The 15976-nt window shown below is 59.0% G+C and overlaps 1 protein-coding gene across 1 annotated transcript; it reads left to right on the top strand.

Moving 5' to 3' along the window:
- The first annotated feature begins 6532 nt into the window (after window positions 1–6532).
- On the top strand, window positions 6533–15665 carry RHOD (ras homolog family member D). The gene is made up of 5 exons (XM_058526286.1): window positions 6533–6672; window positions 11248–11335; window positions 12122–12231; window positions 14352–14486; window positions 15051–15665. The coding sequence occupies exons 1-5, from the start codon at window positions 6541–6543 to the stop codon at window positions 15216–15218; spliced, it is 633 nt and encodes a 210-aa protein (XP_058382269.1). The 5' UTR covers window positions 6533–6540; the 3' UTR covers window positions 15219–15665.
- The last annotated feature ends 311 nt before the right edge of the window (window positions 15666–15976 follow it).

The following is a 15976-nucleotide window of genomic DNA, read 5'->3' as shown; positions in this document are numbered from 1 at the left end:
ACAGACCTGAGATTCTCAGGCAAGGGGTTTATTGAGGATGTGGTGGGCTCCCCCCTTGGGAGAAACCTGTAAGGAAGAGAGGGAGGCCTCGGTGCAGCCCCACAACTTTGTGGCTTCAAGAGAGTCGAAATTTAGCCAGATGGCTGAGAGGAGCTCTGTTATGTGAATGGCACGCCAGGGGGTTTCTGCCCAGAAGTGAAGGGGCTGGGCTGTTACAGCCCCACACGTGTCGCCTGTGGCTACCACCCCACCGCATTTGGAGGGAAGGTGTGCATAGCCCTCCAGGTGTCACTGGCTAAGGCAGCTCCCATCCACAAAGGCAGCCCTAGAGGAGCGGGCAGCTGCGGGTGGGTGTCCCTGGACACCCGTGGGTCAAAGGAATGGGGGTGGGGACGTGCAGCAGCAGCATCTGCTCTACAGGGCCGCCCACAGGTGAGAGCGTGGCTCTCAGGCTGGCTGCCTCTGTTCCTTGACCCTGGTGAGCTCTGGAGACACAGGCCCAACTAGTTATCCCCAGTGATGTTGGCAGGGGTGCAGGATGGTCACGGGACTGGAGCTACCCAACACAGCCATGGCCCACCCCTGTGGCCAGGCCGTCCACCCTGTGGCCAGCACCGGGAGGTCTGCACAGCCTAGGCCAGCACAGGGCCCGGGAACACACAGCTGGTGAGCCCCCTCAGCCTGAGAGACCCAACTCTGGCTGCCCCAGTAGCTAAGTGGTGCAGGCCGTTGACTCCCACCTTCTCTTCCCCCTCTTTCCTCCCTCCAACTGCATGAAATGTTGACTGTGCACCTGGCATGGGCGTGGCGGGGACTGAGTATGCTGACTGGAATGATTCTAGAACCAAAATAAAGCTGGGGCGGGAAGGAGGGGCTTCCGGGAGCCCTGCTCAGCCCCAAATCGCATTCGTCTCTTCTCCAGAAATCAGGGACTCAGGCCCCTGCATGGGTTACCATGAGCACTGCTGCCCCTGCTGCGGGGTGCCCAAGAGGAAGGAGGCCCCAGTCTGGTCGGGAGACCATCACAAGGACCAATGCCATCAGGCTGCTTGGGAAGCTCAGAGAAGGGGCCCTGAGCCAGGTCTGGCAGGAGAGGATGGTGGTAGGGAATATCAAGGAGGGCTTCCCGGTGGTGCTGCTGAACTATCTTCAGGGCAAGAAGCAGCATATCAGGCGGACAGGCTGAAAAAGCGTTCCTGGCAGGGGGAACAGCATATAGAAAAGGGCAGGAGTGGGCAAAAATGTGGCAAATTTATGGATCTTGCTAGAGCAAAGTTGGGGGAGGACGGGAGATGGGAGCCAGGGGAGAGGCTTGGAGGCGAAAAGGGCTGTATGAGCTCAGTGAGTGCTGGGGCCCAACCTGCAACCCTGCAACACTTATGGGTAAGTACTGTTGTCATCCCCTTTTTTCAGATATAGAAACTGAAGCTCAGAGAGGTGAGGTAACTAGCCTAAGATCACACAGCCAGGAAGTCTCAGAGCTGAGATTCAAGCTCAGATTGTCTGGATCCAGATCTCACACTTTTAACCACTAAGCCACACTGCCCCCTTGCGCAACTCCTGGAGGGTGGGGCTAAGGGGCAGCAGAGAAGCCCTTCTGGATCCCAGGCTGCTCTGCTTTCCCCTCCCCTCCTCTCCCCTGCCCTGGAAGATGACAGCAAGTGTGGGAGGAGGAGGATCTGGGTGGGAATTCCCGGCAGCCCCCAGGAGGCCTGCCCAGCACTGGGCCTGACTATGGAGAGCTGCTGAGGAAGCTCCCTGCCAACACCTGGCAGACAGAGGTACCAATGGGACAGGCCGCTGCAGGAGCCCATGAAGGGTGGACAGCAGGGAAGGCTTCCCGGAGGAGATGGAAGCAAGAGCACTGGCCTTGCAGGCAGGGAGGACGGCACACCTGGAGGAGGGAGAGGGGCCTCCGGGCATGAACTGCCTGCACAAAGGTTTCATGTGTGTCTGGGGATCCACACAGCCGGCTGAGGCTGGAAGCCAGGGTGAGGCTGAGGGTCTGGTCCTGCAGGCAGTGGGGAGCCACAGAGGGCTCCTGGGCAGGAGCAGGTCAGAGGGACAGAGGGAGGAAGGGGGCCGCTCTAAGCAGCTTTGGAGTGACAAGGAGGGACATCAGCGAGTGGGGCTCTTCGTCAGTGGGGGACAATCAAGCTGCCTTTTGGTTTTAGCTTCATTCAGCAGGGCCCAAACCGAGATCCTCCCTCTCTTCCTGCCCCTCCTTCCCCCTCACTCTTGTCCCCTCCTCTAACCCCAGGCACGTGGGCCTGCCTTGAGGGTCCCAGGCCCCTTCTGTCTGGGAGCCTTCAGGGATAACCGAGCCCTACCAAGATGACAGCCCTGACCCGACCAGCGGCATTGGCTGGGCCAGGCCGCGTGTAGGAGGAGCAGGACGAGCCACTTTAGCATCCACGGTTGACGGCAACTCCAAACTTCACTTCCCCTCTCCTGCCTGTGGTCGTCTGTGCCCACAGACACCGGAAGGGACAAACTGAAGGCTAAATAAACACGAAGATTGGACCACAGGTCTTCCTCACTCCCGCCCACTCCCACCCCAGTACCAGCCTTCCCATCCCACCCAGAAGGATCAGTCATGGCGACACAGGGAGAGGAGGCAGGGGCAGGAGGCCTGCATCCCTAGCCCTGGGCTCCATCAAATGGCAGCCAGGGTTGAGTTGGCCTGAGGGAGGCCGGACAGAAGGAAACTCGGCAGAAGAGGCCCTTCTGGGTTCCACTTGCCATAGACTGGTCTGCTGCTTACTTGCTGTGCGACAGGTCCCTTCCTCTCGAGACCTCCGCTTCTCCATCTGAAGAAGGAGTGGATTGACCAAGAAGGCCTCTGAAGTTCCCCCGCACCTCTGACTTTTGGGGATTCTGTATGTAGGGGCTCTACAGCCCAAATGCCTAGGTTAGCATCGCAGCTCCTCCATTTGTCAGCTGTGGGATCTTGGGCAAATTATCTGTCCCCTTTGGACCTCAGTTTCCCCATTTGTCAAAGAAGGGTAAGAATTATACATACTTCATAGGATGGGATGAAATGACACACGCCAAGTGTGTGGCATACAGTAGATGCTCAATAAACGTGACATCAAGTCTTTGGGTGGAGGAGTTCTGGCCAAGCACAAGTGCTCTTGGGATCTGGTGTTCGGGATGAAAGAGAGGAGGGTACAGAGGGAGGCATGAGGAGCCTGTGTACACTGTCGAGGCATCCCAAGGGGCAAGACTGGACCTCTGAAGTTCCCCTCGCCGCCACCCGGCACCCACTTTCCCCCTTGCTTCAGACATCCATAAACACCCCACTGGCCAAGCCAGGAACCCCGCACGGAGCAGACAGCCCTGGGTAATGATGGTGCAGGGAGCAGAGTGGCCACACCGGGGCAGCAGAGACTGGCCAGGACAGCAGGGGACTCAGGGAGGATGGGCGTGAGGTGCCAGAAAATGGGGCAGAGGAGCCAAGGCTAGGGGGGCCATGGAGCAGATGGAGACCGGAGGGAGGTCACCTGTCTGCTGACCCCACAGCCAGGTCACGAGCAATGTATTCCCTCATCCATGTAACCATTTGTGCCTTTAGTCATTTCTTCAGTTTGTTTATTCTTCTGAGTCAGCTCATCTTCCCTCTTTCCTTCCTCTCTCCTTGCTCCCTCATTTTCTTCCCTTCCCCTGTTCGTCCAGCCAGGCAGTCAACTGGACATAACATCCTGAGCCACAGCTGGGTGTCAGCCTGGGGCAGGCACTCCTGTCTGGGGGTACAGAGATGGTTTGGCCTTCGTCCTCGCTGTTAAGGTGCTCAAGGCTTGGCTGGGGCCTGGAAGAGCCAACCTGGCCACCTGCATCCCAAGGAAAGGATTCCATGTCAGGCCGAGGACTGGCCTGGCCACCTCTGCTGGGCGGGGGTCTGTGGGGCAGTGACCTGCTGTGCAGGGTACCCAAAGGACTCGGCTTGGGACTGGTGGGGCGTCAAGGGGCTGAGTCACCCTCAGGCTAGTGGTAAACAGCAGCCACAAAAAAACAGTGAAACAGTAAACAGTACCCTGGCGAGGCAGACTGTGACCCAGGCCACTTCCCGACTCCAAAATAAACTCCAAGAAAACAGTGCCGTCCAGGGCTCAGTGATGTCTGAGATTTGGGGAAATTCCCTGCCAACAAGGGCAGATTTCCCTGGCGCGTTGGCTCATCCTCCTCTCGCAGAAGCATGAGCATGGAGTGGGGGTGGGGCTGGGTTTAATATCAGAAGATCTGGGTTCAAATCCTGACTCTGCGTCTTGCTAGCCTGAGACAAGCCATTGCCTTTCTCTGAGCCTCAGTTCCCAAATCTGTAGGATGGGGGAGGCGAGTCACCTGCTCTGCCCACCCCACAGTCTGAGAGCTGAAGGGAATAACGCACAGGAGGGGTGATGGCGGAGAGAGCCTGGCTTTGTGGCCAGACCTGGGTTCAAATTCGGGTTCTGCCTCTTACTAGCTGTGGATCTTAGAGAAGAACTTAACCTCTCTAGGTCTCGGGTTCCTCATCTGTGAAATGGGGCTAATAATTCCCACGTGCAAAGGGACGGTGCCCGCACATGGTGAGCAATCCATTAATGGGCACTGTTATTATTAGGAAACCTTCAGTGAAACTGTAAAGTGTGACACATGTCAAGGGTGTCATTAGAGTGATTATCTCCATAGCGACCAAGGCCAAACACGTCTGCCCGCCTCTCCACTCCCTCCACCCCCAGCCTGGCCCCACCTGCCTCCCAGCCTTGCCACCCAAAGCCTGATGACAGAGCGACAGGGAGGAAAGGGGATGACGAGGCCAACAGCTGATGGCTGGGGGATGGGGCCCCTCCCCACCACTCCTTGGGGCGGGGCGCCCTGCTCAGTGGCTTCACACCCAGCCCAGCGCCAAGTCATGCCCAACCCTATGGCAGTTTCGGGGAGGAAGGGGCGCCTGGAGGGCGGGGAAGTCCTCGGATGCTCCCTCCATTGCCCTGCTGATGGTGGCCTTGGGTGAGCTTGGAATAGGAGTCAGGGTCCCTCTCTGCCTCTGCACAGTGGGGCAGTGACTCCCGCCCCAGCTGCCTCTTGAGGCCACAGTGAGGTTCAGACGGTGCTTTTTCCCGTCATGGAATGACGTCACGACCTGCATGGGGGGAGGTTCAAAACCCAAAGACTTCTGCACCCTGTTCCTTTGAGCTTCACTGAAAATACTCAGTCCAGGATCTGGGGAGGCCCCTGTGTCCATTTTAAGAGATTTCAATTCTGGCTACTAACAAGGGTGGGAAGTCAGGGGACAGTGAGTTTCCAATCAGTTTTGTATTTATCCCTGGCATCCAAACCATCCAAGCTCATTTAGCCCTCAGCCTCACCCCTGGCACCATCTCCCCAACCCAACCTCGCCCTCCATCCCAGGAAGGATTGCGGCCCCCCAAAGCACCCCCCTCTCTCTTGCTTCCGTACCTTGCATGTGCTGTTCCCTCGGTTTGGAACACCTTTCCCTTCCCCCATCTGACTGTGTCTCACTTTTTCCTCAAAACTGGCCTCTCTTCTCAGAAGGGTTTCCTGACCCCCAACACGGGTAAGAAGCCCCTCTTTCCTACTCCGGTCCCACTAACTTTCCCTCCCTCTGCTCTAGCTCTCGTCACAATGAGGTCCTGCCTGTCTCCCATTCGAGGCCATGGGCTTCTCAAGGTAGGGACTCTGTCTTGAACGGTTCGGGGTCCCCAGGCCTTTGGGCACAGAGGGGCCATCAGTGTTGGTTAAAGAATAAGAATCACTCACACATGGCACCAACCACATGCCAGACCCTGCTCCAAGCACTTTATAGATGGAAGGTTCCATCACTCTCACCAGATTATGCTTCAGCCAGAGGGGAGACAGGTGGTCAGCCGCCTGCAGCGAAACTTCCTGGTGCTGGCTGGCGAAGGCAGGCCAGGTCTGGCAGTGCCAGCGACTGACCCATAGGGACATGCCCAGGTCACTCCCTTCCTACCTGGCCTGAAACAGCCAGAGAGAGGACTGTGGTATGCTCTGTCTCCAGAGCCCTGGGGGAAATGCTCATTCATTCATCAATGCTCAGTGCCCCACCAGGGACACAGTCCCTGTCCCCACCAAGCTAGTAGGCGAACACGGCCAACCCTCACCTCCCTCCTCCCAGGGGAAGTGGGCCAGGTGCCTCCTCTTTCCCTGTCTACACCTTGGCACACACACTGTCACTGCCCAGCTCCTTGTCTTCTCCCTGTCAGATCCCCGTGCCCTCCTCAGGACAGAGGCTAAGTCTGGGTCTCCCCTCCTCTGGCCCCAGCGCCCACACACAGCAGGCGCTCAATAAATGTTTCTTTAGCGGCTGAATGGGACAGGAGGGGAAGGGCCCCAGCCCCGCCGCCGCGCCTGGCAGCCCCGATGCCGGCTCGCCTCTCACCTGGGCCCGGCCGCCCGCCCCGGCCCCGGCCCGCCCGGCTCGACTTCCTCCCGCCGCCCCGCCCCTTCCACATTCCTGCCCCGCCGGCCTCCCCGCGCCGTCCCGTCGCTGCGCCGCAGCCGCCGGCGCCCGGCCCCGCGATGAAGGCGGCTCAGGCGGTGGGCGAGGAGGCGCCGCCCGGCGTGCGCTCGGTCAAGGTGGTCCTGGTGGGCGACGGCGGCTGCGGGAAGACGTCGCTGCTGATGGTCTTCGCCGAAGGGGCCTTCCCCGAGGTGAGTGCCAGCCCCGCCGGCGCGGCGCCCAGGGCCTGCGCGCATCCCCCATCCCCGCCCAGGCGCCCCAGTGCGCCCCGTCTGTGCGGGAGCTGCCGAGGACATGCGCCCGCGTGGCCTCCCTAGGGGTCTCCCAGCAGAGTGTGGGGTCAAAGGCAGTTCTCTCTCTGCCATGGGGGGTGGGGGGTGAAGGCCTCAATATCATGGGTCAAGTGGCAAGAATGGCACCAACCTGGGAGAGATGTCCCAGTGGCTGACTTAGGCAGCCTAGTACATAGCAGGTCTTAGGGGAGCACTTGGTGGCCCAGGGCGGCTAAGAGGGACTGAGGACTCGAGAGCCAGGTTGCCTGTGTTTGAATTGTGGCTTTGCCACTTACAGCTGTGTGCCCTTGGGCAGGTCCCCTACCCTCTCTGTGCCTGTTTCCTTAACTGCGTGATAGGAATAACGATGGCGCCTACCTACCAGGGTCACTGTGAAGAGTGAGTTAATATGGTCAAGGGCCCAGGTCCAAGCCTGCAAGAGGAAGGACTGGTGGCAAACATCTTTCTTGGGAAACATCATCTCTTCTCCCCCAGATCTTGCCCCTGTAACGGACATCCCATGGGCTCTGCCTTGGAGGGCAAGAGCACAGCAGACCCCAGTCAGACAGGTGGTTGGCACTTTGGCTCTCCTCTAACGAACTGTGTGGCCCTCAGAACCTTGCTTAGCCTCTCTGAGCCTCCGTTCCCTCACACAACCTCATGGGGTGGAGGACCCGAGGGTGGTGGTGAGATGGAATTAAGGTAAGGCTGAGAGACAACCCCACGTGGGACCTGGCAAGTCCTTGACGCTCTGGGCATATCACCTTCACTAGATGCTCCCTGACAGTCCACATGGACTCCCCAGGCGCCAGGACAGGGGCTGACCCACCCGCCATGCCACCTCCCAGCCCAGTTCTGGGAGTCCGTGGCATTGCTTCCAGCACCTTTTCTCCGTCCTGCCTGTCCCCACCTCCTCCAAACCCCTGGGGTTGTGCAGGCACTGGGGAGGCCAGTGGGGGAGGCAGGAGGGGCCAGGCCTGGTAACAGTGTCAGGCCTTTCTTTCCACTGTGGCAGCATCGAGCCGACTCTTGTTTTGTGGTTTATGGTGTTGACGTCACCTCCTCTGGCCAGTCACATTTTTTTAAGTTGGGGGGAGGCGTGTTTCTGGGCCCCCGGATGCTGCCTATGGGAACCCAACAATTATGGCACGGTGGGGAGAGTGCCATGGCGGAGCCGGCCAGCTGAGGCCCAGGAGAGGGGTTGGCGGGGGTGGCACCTCATCACCAGTGTCCTGGGCTCTGAGACTTCGTTGATGGTGAGACCCATCTGATTTCAGAGAGGTTACACTGTGGAAATGGGCATCTTGCAGTTTATAAGATGTGTGTGTTGAAGGACACACTGATGCTGGCCAGGGGAAGGGAGGGCATCCTTGTCACCGGGAGGATGGACCTGGCCTTGTCTAGGCTCCTCTCCTCTTTGGTGCCCCTGATTCCTTGAGACCTCTCTGCCTCCAGGCACAAGAGAGACCTCTTCACTTAAAAGAAACACAACGTCCGAGAGATGGAAAGACCTTTATTTTACTGATGGGAAAACTGAAGCCAGAGAGACAGAGTCTTACCTCGAGGAACTAGGCCCAGCAGTGGCAGGACAGGCCTAGAATGCAGGTCTCCCCACCCCTGACCAGGACACTCTCCGCATCGACCAGTACTCTGCCTGCTGGACCAGCCTTCTCCTGCTCCTGCCCCTGCACTCCTCCTCCTGGCAGCCCTCCAAGCCCAGGGAGCCAGCAGCTACGAGACTTGGGGTCCCATCTCCCAGGCCTCCTGCCTGAAGCAGAGATCAGAGAGCAGGCTGGGATTTGGAGGGGCCTCAGTGACGCTCATCTGGCTGTGGCCCAACCTGGGGTTCGGGGCAGGGGGAGCAGAGAAGAGAGAGCTGAGGCAGGGAGTGACTCCAGGCTGGGCGCCAGCCTCTGCCCAGTCCTGGCATTTGGGGCAGCAACCGTTCCCACGGGGCCGAAGCCCAGGGGCCCGCAGAAGGGTGGGTATCGGAGGGGGCAGGGAGCACCAGCCCTGCCTTCCAGAACCAGCTGAGTCCTTGCTGGTCCGCACAGGGACTCCCATGGGATTGCTGCCGGGGGAAACCCCTGACCCTCCTCTCTTGAGCTGTGTCTCCCGTCCTGCTATGATCCATCCATCTGTCTGTGAGCCCCCAGGAGGGCAGACCCACGCCTCAGTCATCTCTGCCCTGGTCTCCCTCAGGCCCGTCCCTGCTTTTCCAGCCGAGGTCGGCTCAACAGATAAGATTAGGCGCTTATTTGTTCCATAGGCAGAAAGTGACCTGCCTGGGGGGTCAAAGAACACGAGAGACGGTATAGACAGAGTCTCCAGGATGACATTCCAGGGGAGGGGGAAAGGTTGTGACAGTTACAAGCTAGAGGAGCAACCCAGCCCCACAGCCGGGAATGGGCCTTCTCTGCCCACTCCTGGCACCAGAAGCTAGAGTTGATGACCTCAGGAGAGGCAGGTGGCTGGGACAGAGCCTGGCCTCTGGAGCCACAAAGTCCGGGCTCCGTCCTTAGCCAGCTGTCCAGTGTGTCAGTTCCCCGCTCTGTTCTCCTCAGGAAAATGGGGATAGTACCGACTTCCCAAGGTTGCAAGGATCAGAGATGGTGCAGGTAAAGGGCCACACACAGTAGCTCCCTAGAGAATGAGTGACAGTGTCATCTCCACGGGCATTTGCAAAGTCGTGACATGTGTCTCCCGAGAGCTGCCTTGCACCTCAGATCAGGAGGGGTCCTGTGCAGGTGAGTGGGTGGCCAAGCTGGACCTCAGCAGGCGTCAGTGCCCTCCACAGTGACAGGCTGGGGAGGGCCTGGGGCAGGGGGTGCCACCTGGAGGGACGGCCGGCAGCCGGTGTGGACACTGCCCCTGACATTTATGCTGGGCCTTACCTGCCAGCAGTCTTCCCTGTCACACTGCTTTTCTCCTTTAACCAGCTAGAAGATTGGCCCAAGGTCACGCAGCTGGTGAGTGCCAGAGCCAGTTCTCAGCCAGGCACATTTGATTCCAAAGCCAGTGCTCCTAGCCACCATGTCACACTGTCCCCCGCCAGGCAAAGGGCCTGAGGAGAGGGGCCCTGGGCAGGCAGGGGGGCCTGGGGAGGTGGGTGGAGCCCTTGTCTGTTCCTATTAGTAGAAGGACTGACAGGGGCCTAGAGTCCAGAGTGCGTTGAACCCCTACCCCAGGGCCACTCTCGACTTTTTGATCTGCCCCAGCTGCCCACTCTGGGACCTGCCTTGCTTCCCACCCTCCCCCTGCAGCTTCCCAAGTGCCCTGGAGGACCACGCTGACCCATCGCGAAGGGGCTGCCCCTCCCAGTGGCCAGGGCCTGACCCAGAGGGCCAGCGGGCAGGCGGGCGGACAGGCAGGCGGGCAGGCTCATATCCTCCTGAGTCATGGGCAGGTGGGGGCCCCACCGGGCATAGGAAGGGGCAAAGAGAGGGTCCCCCCCAGGCTGTGGTCCCACCCACCAGCCCTGATCAAGCGAGCGAGGCCTGGGGACCCAAGATGCAGCCGGTCCAACATGTCCCTTGGGGCAAACGACTTGTGTTGTGGCAGAGTTTGGAAAACCTCCTCGCCTGTTGCTTGGACCCCATCTGTAAAAGTGCCCCCTCTTCATTCCTGCATTTGTTTACAAAACCCGTCCTGCCTCCATTCATCCAGCCGTTATGGACAGGGAACAGGCTCAGGCCGAGCAGGCCTGGGATGGAGGGGCCTCTGGCCGGGGTGACCTCCTCCTGAGGCCAGACAGGGCAAGTAAGAGAGGCAGAAACGGGGCAGGGGCCATGGGAGGGGATCCGGAAAGGCATCCTGGGGGAGGTGGCATTGGGCAGGGGTCTTGGTTGGATTGTGAGAGGTTGAGAGGCAAAGGAGGGACCCCAATAAGCAATGTACTCCCCAGGGCAAACACTGAGTCTTGTTTATTACTTGCTCCCCAGTGTCCAGAACTGGACCTAGAGAAGGTGCTAATGTTTACTGAATGAATATATGAATGAAGGAATGAATGAATGAACCCACCTAGAGAAGGTGCTAATGTTTACTGAATGAATGAATTCATGAACGAACGAATGTAGGTCATTGTCATTCCAGGCGGAGGGGACAGCGTGAAGGAAAGCTCAGAAATGGGGCAGCCCCCCATCCAGGGGGACAAAGATAAAAATAACAGTAGCTGGCACATGTGGAGGGCTTATTTCGTGCCAGGCCCCATGCCGAGGGCTCTGCATGGAGCGCCTCACGGAGTCCTTACAGCAACACAATGCAGGAGGTACTCTTAATGCTTCCACTTTACAGTCGAGGAGGCCAGGGAGGTCCGGCCCTTACGGGGCACACAGCTAGGCCTCAGCCCCGCCAGCCATGACTTCCCAGAAACCACTCTACTCTACTGACTCCCGAAGAGGGGCGGTGCCGCAGGCATTGCTGGGCTCGGGCAGCCCCGGCCACCTCCCTTCAGAAGCTGTCCTCACAGCTTCCCCTTGCCCAATTCCTCCTCAGAGCTACACGCCCACCGTGTTCGAGCGGCTTACCGTTAACCTGCAGATGAAGGGCAAACCTGTGCACCTCCAGATCTGGGACACAGCAGGTAGGTGTGCAGGGCTGGGGTGGGGCAGGGTGGAGGCGGGGCCCCAGATGCCCAGAGCCAAGCCCCACTCCCTTCCTTCTGGACCAGGGAGGCTGACCAATCTCCAAGGAACAGCTGTTGGCCAGGATTCGGGCCCCCGGGAGCCTGACCCCTCCTTGCTTCTGCACCTATGTCGGCTGCCTCCCCCAGCCCAGGGCAGCCCACTGTGTCCTGGAGACAAGGGGGCGTCCCCAGCTCTTTGCTCTCAGGGATGGGCTGTTCCTGGCCTCCTAAGCATTCCACCCTGGCTTCAGCTTCTGTAAGATCTACCTGAACTTGACCTCTGCCCTCCAGCCTCCTGACCTTGCCTATACCAGGATTCAGAGTCACATTTACCCCAGAGCTGAAAGCTAACCTCAGGGAATCCTAGCAGCCCCCTAACCTTGGATGGGCTAAGATGGCTTTGCTGGAGTCCCGCCTGCCTCTTTCCTCAACCCCCAAGCCCAGGGCAAAGCAGCCTTCTGAGTGATGGCCTCAGTCCTCCACTCCTTCCAGAACAAGGCTCTCTCAGCAGGTGGTCTCATCCAGGCAAGGGTTACATCCCATGGGCAGGCCAGGTGAACGCTGCCCCAAGGGGGACATTCACATGGAATGATCAGCTAAGTGCCAAATTTGTGTCGGACCCTGAGGCGCACAACCAGGCCCCGATCCAGAGCCCCCCGTCTGGTGGGATGACCTCCTCAATGTTGAGGGGCTGCTGACAGTAGGCAGGAGATCTGGAGGGAGTGACACCCCCACTCTGCCCAGGGCAAGTTGACTACGACCGCTTGCGGCCCCTGTTCTACCCTGATGCCAGCGTCCTGCTCCTCTGCTTTGATGTCACCAGCCCTTACAGCTTTGACAACATCTCCAACCGGGTAGGTACTGGGAGGCTGGGGAGGCACAGGCCCCATAGCCAGGCCACTCTGCTCCGTCCCCACCCTCGACGCGGCAGACTGTCAGAGCTCAGCAGGCCCTGGATGACATCGGGTCCAGTGCCTTTGGCATATATATGGGGAAACTGAGGCCCAGAGAGGGGCAGCAACTTGCCCAAGGTCCCACGGGAATTTGGTGGTAGGGTCTGGCCTCTGACTCCCAGTCCAGTGCTCCTTGCCTGCTCTGTACTGCGGACTCAGAACACTGTGGCTTTTTCCACTGTGACCCTGCCTGAGAATGCCCAGTGACCCAGAGGCCCCTGCGTCTGCCCAGCCTGGGCCTACCCAAGGTTGCATGAAGCCTCAGCTTACAGCAGCTCTCAGACCCCATCAGCATGACTGCTGGCTCTCAGCGGCCTCCCAGGATGCTCCCCAGCTATGTCAGGGGTTCCTGAGGCTGCTCACAGGTGTCAGGGGTGCAGTCTCTTGGGTTCTTCTGCTCCTGCCACCTCCAGCTGTGGCACAGCCCTTCCCCCACTGCTGCCACGGCCTCTGTGCGAATGGCCTGCTCCACGGGTCCTCAGAGCACAGCCATGACAGCATTAGTAATAATAACCACAACGATGATGGCAGCATTCGTTGCGGACTCACCGTGTGCCAGGCGCTGTTCTGGGCACTTACACATACGTACTCATCTTACCCCCTAACACCCTTATGGAAAGGACACTATCATTACCCCAGGTTGGATCACTTGCTTCAAGATACACATCTATTCCAGTGGCAACACCGGGATTTGAACCAGGCAGTCTGCTGCACGCAGTCATTCAGAAGTGTTGACAGAGACCCTCTCTGTCAGGCGCTGTTCCAGGCACCAGGACCTGGAGAGATGGCTGGCGGGGACCAGGGTGCTAGCAGAGGGGGTGGTGAGAGGTGGGTGGATTCTGGATCTATTTCGAAGGCAGAGCCATCAGGATTTGCAGATGGATTGGACGTGGGTGGGAGAGAGACGTTTTTGACCAGAGCAACTGGAAAGGGGACTTGCCATCTCCCAAGATGACAAGGAGCAAGCTGTGGGTGGGGAGGTGGGAGATGGGGGCCTGTTGGACATCCCAGTGGAGAGACAGGCAGAGTCGAGTCTGCTGTTGCTGGGAGAGGGCTGGGCCAGGCTGGGCAGATCCATTTAGGAGCTGCTGGTGGGGAAGAGCCTAGACTGGGGCTGGGGGGTCGCCTGGGGGCCAAGAGCAGCCGAAGGAGAGACAAGCCCACACTTGAGCCTCCCCGGGCACGGGGAGGGTGGGCTGGAGGGAGTGATCCGCAGTGTCAGGGCTCAGGTAGGATGAGGGCTGAGGAGTCACTGTTGGGTTTAGCAAGATGGAATCACGGAGGTGACCCTTTTCAAGGGCAGTTTTGTGGAGGGGTGGGGTGTGGGGAGTCCGCCCAGGATCCCACACGGGCCCCATCTGGCTCCCGGAGCCAGACGGTTTGATGCCAATTCTTCCTGCAGCTGAGCAGGCACGCGCTCCTGGAGATATAAAGCCCTGGTCTCTGGATTCCAGGCCCCCTGCTTGTAGTCCAGGCTGAAATAACCAGGCCCTGGAGCCTCACATTCCAGAGAGCAGCTGACACGGGAAAGGAGCTCTCCCTCCAACAGGCAAACAGCTGCTGCAGCCATTTTGTGAGCTGCTTTATTTTTAAAGGATCACTTATTTCCTTACGTATTTTACCCTGCTGGGGAGGCAGCCACCGAGCCCTTACCTTGCAGAGGCAGGATTCTAGAGCAAGTGGGAGCAGAGCTCTGCATCCCACTCCCTGGGCTCAAATCCTGCCACTTCCCGCTTTGTGACCAAGGCCAAGTTATGTAGCCTCTCTGAGCCTCAGTTTACTGCATCTGTACAATGGGATTGATGCTAGAACTTGCTCCACAGGGACTTGGGGGACTAATGAGTTCATGCGTGCAGTCTTAGAGCCTGATGCAGAGTAGTTCTCTCTAAACCTTGTCTGTGCTGATTATCATTGTGGAGTCTGCCTGGGGAGCAGGAGACTGGCCCATTCTCCCCGTCAGCTGAGAGGGACAGCATTCTCCATGGCTCACACGCACACCCTTGCCGCCACCCTCTCCGCAGTGGTACCCAGAGGTGAATCACTTCTGCAAGGAGGTGCCCATCATCCTCGTGGGCTGCAAGACCGACCTGCGCAAGGACAAGTCGCTGGTGAAGAAGCTGCGGAAAAATAAGTTGGAGCCCGTGACCTACCACAGGGTAGGAAGCCCAGCCTGGGATGGGGGTGCCGGGAGAGGGAACCTCTGGGATACAGTGGGCCGGCCCAGCCTCTCAGCAGCGCCAGGCGTCCAGCACACTCGGTATGGGTTCTGTTGGTGGTGGTCATGGGTCAGGAATTGCCAGCGCTCAGAAGTGGTACCTAGAATATTCCGGAAGGTTCCGCCTGTGGAATGGAGAGCCAGTGGTGTGCACAGCAGATAGTCCTACCCACCCACAGATGGGGAACCTGAGGCCCAGAGAGGACCCCCAGCTCTTCAGTCTGTGGGTCCCTCTCTGCTACATGCCCGGGTCAGGCTGGGAAGTTAATTAGTTGGTGTCTTGGGAGGCAGAGACCCAGCCCAGAACTGAGGCAGGAAACCCAGTGAAGCCATGGATGCCCTTGGTCAAGCCAAGGAGCTGGAACTGTGGCTGCCCTGGAAAAATGCACCTTCTACTCTTGTCCTGGAGACTCCCTAGGGTGGTGAAGAGGGCTGTGGGGAGGCTGGACGTGAGGCCCCCCAGCGGTCCCCACCTCATGGCAGCCCCATCCATTCTCCCTGTTAGGGTCAGGAGATGGCGAGGTCCGTGGGCGCAGTGGCCTACCTCGAGTGCTCGGCTCTGCTCCACGAAAACGTCCACGCCGTCTTCCAGGAGGCGGCCGAGGTGGCCCTCAGCAGCCGCAGTCGCAACCTCTGGCGGCGGATCACCCGGAGCTTTTGCGTGGTGACCTGACGGCTTGGGGCCCTCTCTGCCCCGACCGCCCTAGCAGCATAGGAAGGAGCTGGGTGCTGACCTCTGCCCAGTTGGCCGGGCTGGACCCGGTCCCTAGGCTGTGACCGCCGCTCTCACCTCAAACGGATGCACACCACCGAGGCCGGGCCCCCAACCCTGGGGCTGGGATCCCTGGATTGGAGCGAAATCGCTCTGAGGCCTGGAGACCCCCGGAATGACCAACAGAGTCCCAGCTCCCAGCCCTGGACCGCATCCTGGAGCGGCCTGTGCAGCCTGGCGCCACCTCGCGGCTGTTCCTGGGACTGCACCTTCAGGATCCTGTGTTTCTGGGACCCTCCGGCCAGAACTCACACCCTGCCCCTTCCCACCTCGCCCTGCCCATCCCAGTGGTAACTAACAACTAAAATGACATCACTTGTCAGTCGTGTCATGCTTCTTGTTTCGAAATGCCTTTACACACATGTTTCGTGGTGGATAAGAGCCCACCCCATGTAGGTGCCAGACGAACCACCTGGATCCAAACCCAGCTTCATCACTTTAGGAACTTGGGCAGGTTATTCAAACCCTCTGGGCCTCAGTGTCCTTATCTGTGAAATGGGAGCAATCACAGCTGATGTCATGGAGCTTGTGGGTGAGTAAGTGCGTTATGAGACACATGCAAGGAGCTTGGCAGGTGCCTGACTCACAGCAGTTGCTCACAAAAGGTTCACAGTATTCCTTTTATTGGTGATAAATACAATAGATAATATTGTATAGAT

This window comes from Diceros bicornis, chromosome 31, assembly GCF_020826845.1.
Source record: "Diceros bicornis minor isolate mBicDic1 chromosome 31, mDicBic1.mat.cur, whole genome shotgun sequence".
NCBI lineage: Eukaryota > Metazoa > Chordata > Mammalia > Perissodactyla > Rhinocerotidae > Diceros > Diceros bicornis.
This window is presented reverse-complemented; position numbering and strand designations above follow the sequence as displayed.

What these genes read in the sequence shown, in the direction of transcription:
- RHOD (XM_058526286.1), top strand. Translation starts at nt 6,541, where the DNA reads ATGAAGGCGGCTCAGGCGGTGGGCGAGGAGGCGCCGCCCGGCGTGCGC. An exon ending in CCAGATCTGGGACACAGCAG is followed by an intron (nt 11,336 to 12,121) that starts GTAGGTGTGCAG and finishes CACTCTGCCCAG; the next exon opens with GGCAAGTTGACTACGACCGC. An exon ending in AGCCCGTGACCTACCACAGG is followed by an intron (nt 14,487 to 15,050) that starts GTAGGAAGCCCA and finishes TCTCCCTGTTAG; the next exon opens with GGTCAGGAGATGGCGAGGTC.